Raw genomic sequence first — 2327 nt, 5'->3', positions numbered from 1 at the left:
TATATTATTGGTGCAAAAATTGTCGTTTTTTGAATTAAAAAATTCCCGAGAAGATCTTATACTTACATTTTACACTTAGATTACATTCTATTAGGAGCATCGTATCTATATCTAGTCGGATTAGGACATCGTGGTCCGATTGGTCCTACTGGATAAGGATAAGGATATCTACGTACACAAGCAATTGGTCTAAATCCTCTTGGTGGAAACATGGGGCCTATTATAGGGATCGGAGGTGGAAAATTCTACAAACAAAAAGATTATTTTTTTATGAAAAGTAAATCGATTTAATATAAATCCAAAAACACAATAGAAAACATTGATTAAATCAGTAGATATTTATGATCTTTACTTACATAGGGATGGAAAGAATTTGCTGAAGACAGCTTCAGTAGTTTGTTGCAATTCTTTATGTCTTTCCATGTGATGTATTTGTCGCTGTCTCGATCTTCATCTTCGTCAGTGTCTTGATCTCTGTTTTTATTTCTATATCTATCTCTGTTCCTTTCTGTATCTTTACTCTTACGAGAATGTTTATATGATTTTTCACATCCACCACATCTATAACGATATTTATATTTCGTTAATGACTTATAATAATTAAAAAGCTTTGATAAAAATCAGTATATTTTTTAGTAAACATATATATATAGAAAAAAAACTTCTACAATCAAAATATGTTACTTTATGTTTAAAAAAAATGCAAAGTGATCTAATAATAATAATAACAAATTCATCAAAAAATGCGGTGTGTCGTATAATATGATAAATAAACGTCTTTGTGTATGTCTCCGATAGATGCATATACCAGTTTATTGATTTTTATTTTTTTTCTGACACAAATAAATTTCTAATTAAATAATTTGATACTTGTACCTGCAGTGTGAGTTGCGTTTCAGTTCTTTAGAACGTGAACGCTTAGTACGCCGTTCATCTATATCTGTATCCTCTTCATCTATATCTGTATAATTTTTCTCACAAACTTTATATTGTTTTGATCTGTTTCTTCTGGAACAGAAAAAATATAAACTCTCTCTCCTCTTTATTAGAAATCACAATTTATTAGTTATTGCTAACTATATGTTTATGTATTTCAAAGATAATATTTTTGAATTTTTTCAACTTCGTTTACGATCAAAAATTAAAACCTTTATTAAACCTCTATTAAAAATTTGTTTTCTATGACAATTTTGTTGACATAGTTTATAGTTCAAGGTTTGCACCAAAAATAAAAGAAAAAAGAGTGTGTATTTAGGAGTATTTGTATTGCACAAGTGTTAACAATCAAACCTGTTACTTGAGTTTGGTGATAGAGACCTCTTTCTTGAAGTTCGCATTTTGTTTGTTTCAGAATCTGAAATATTTAGTATTCTAGTATATGAATGTTCCATAACTGTTATATATTATTTGTATATATGTATGTAGAATATTGTTTTAAAAAATAGAAAAATAGAAAAATAAAAACCAATATTTGTCAGAGTTATGTCAAATACATAACATTACAGTAACACAATTAAAATATTAAAACAGTATAATCTTAACATAATTTGTTATACCTAACTGAATTTTTCTTGTGGTTATAATTGTACGGTGTTTCTTTTTTTCGTCATCTTTAATTGCTCCTTGTTTTATTTCTATTTTATCAAATATCGGTTTACATCCTTCTCCTAGACAGTTTGTATTGGATAAGTGCAAAAGTTTTGATAGATTTTGTGATGATAAAATAGACCAAGTAATTATTTAGACCAGTAAACAAAAAATAATTATTCATTCTCTCTATAAGTAATCCCCATTGTTTTCTATTACTCACCCAATTTTATGTGTTTTAAGTACGCACTTTTTATATACTTTTATGAACTTGAAATCTTCAGAGAAGAAATACAATTATTTTATCCAAGAATATATTATTAAAATCTTTAGAGAATACTTTACATCTTCCAAAAGACGCAAACTGTATCTACTTTAATAATGTATATACATTTGTTATTATATATGTATATATATGTATATATAATCATAATTGTTGAAAAGTACATGCTATTAAATTAACATTTTATTTTTGCAAAACAAAAAAATTTTACATCAAATATAAAAACTAAACACAAATATTTGGTTTTTGTTGTAACAGTTTTTTGTAAAATCTAGATGATTTCATCATCAATCATCAATTTTCACAATTGTTAAAGTACAGTGGTAAATCTTCAGTAATGATCAGGGTTGGGTTATTCGAGCATTATCTATAGTTTTTTACATTTTACAGTTTTTTACGGTAAAATACGTAAAAAACGTATAAAATACGTATAAAACGTATAATATTTATCGAAGTA

At 26.3% G+C, this 2327-nt stretch overlaps 1 protein-coding gene across 1 annotated transcript in view; it reads right to left on the bottom strand.

Moving 5' to 3' along the window:
- Positions 1 to 67: 67 nt before the first annotated feature.
- The window catches only part of LOC109863337 (U1 small nuclear ribonucleoprotein 70 kDa-like), a 4658-nt gene continuing 2398 nt past the window's right edge, over positions 68 to 2327 (bottom strand). Inside the window, exons 3-7 of the mRNA XM_020443587.1 lie at positions 1557 to 1667; positions 1291 to 1354; positions 877 to 1008; positions 357 to 561; positions 68 to 245 (exon numbers count right to left, since the gene is read on the bottom strand). Coding sequence (XP_020299176.1) covers positions 81 to 245; positions 357 to 561; positions 877 to 1008; positions 1291 to 1354; positions 1557 to 1667 — 677 coding nt within the window. The 3' untranslated portion in view covers positions 68 to 80. The remainder of the gene's footprint in view (positions 246 to 356; positions 562 to 876; positions 1009 to 1290; positions 1355 to 1556; positions 1668 to 2327) is intronic.

Source organism: Pseudomyrmex gracilis, unplaced genomic scaffold, assembly GCF_002006095.1.
Source record: "Pseudomyrmex gracilis isolate BER0280 unplaced genomic scaffold, ASM200609v1 scaffold_4270, whole genome shotgun sequence".
NCBI classification, from domain to species: Eukaryota; Metazoa; Arthropoda; class Insecta; order Hymenoptera; family Formicidae; genus Pseudomyrmex; species Pseudomyrmex gracilis.
Note: the sequence above shows the minus strand (reverse complement) of the source record. Positions and strands in the feature narration are given on the sequence as shown.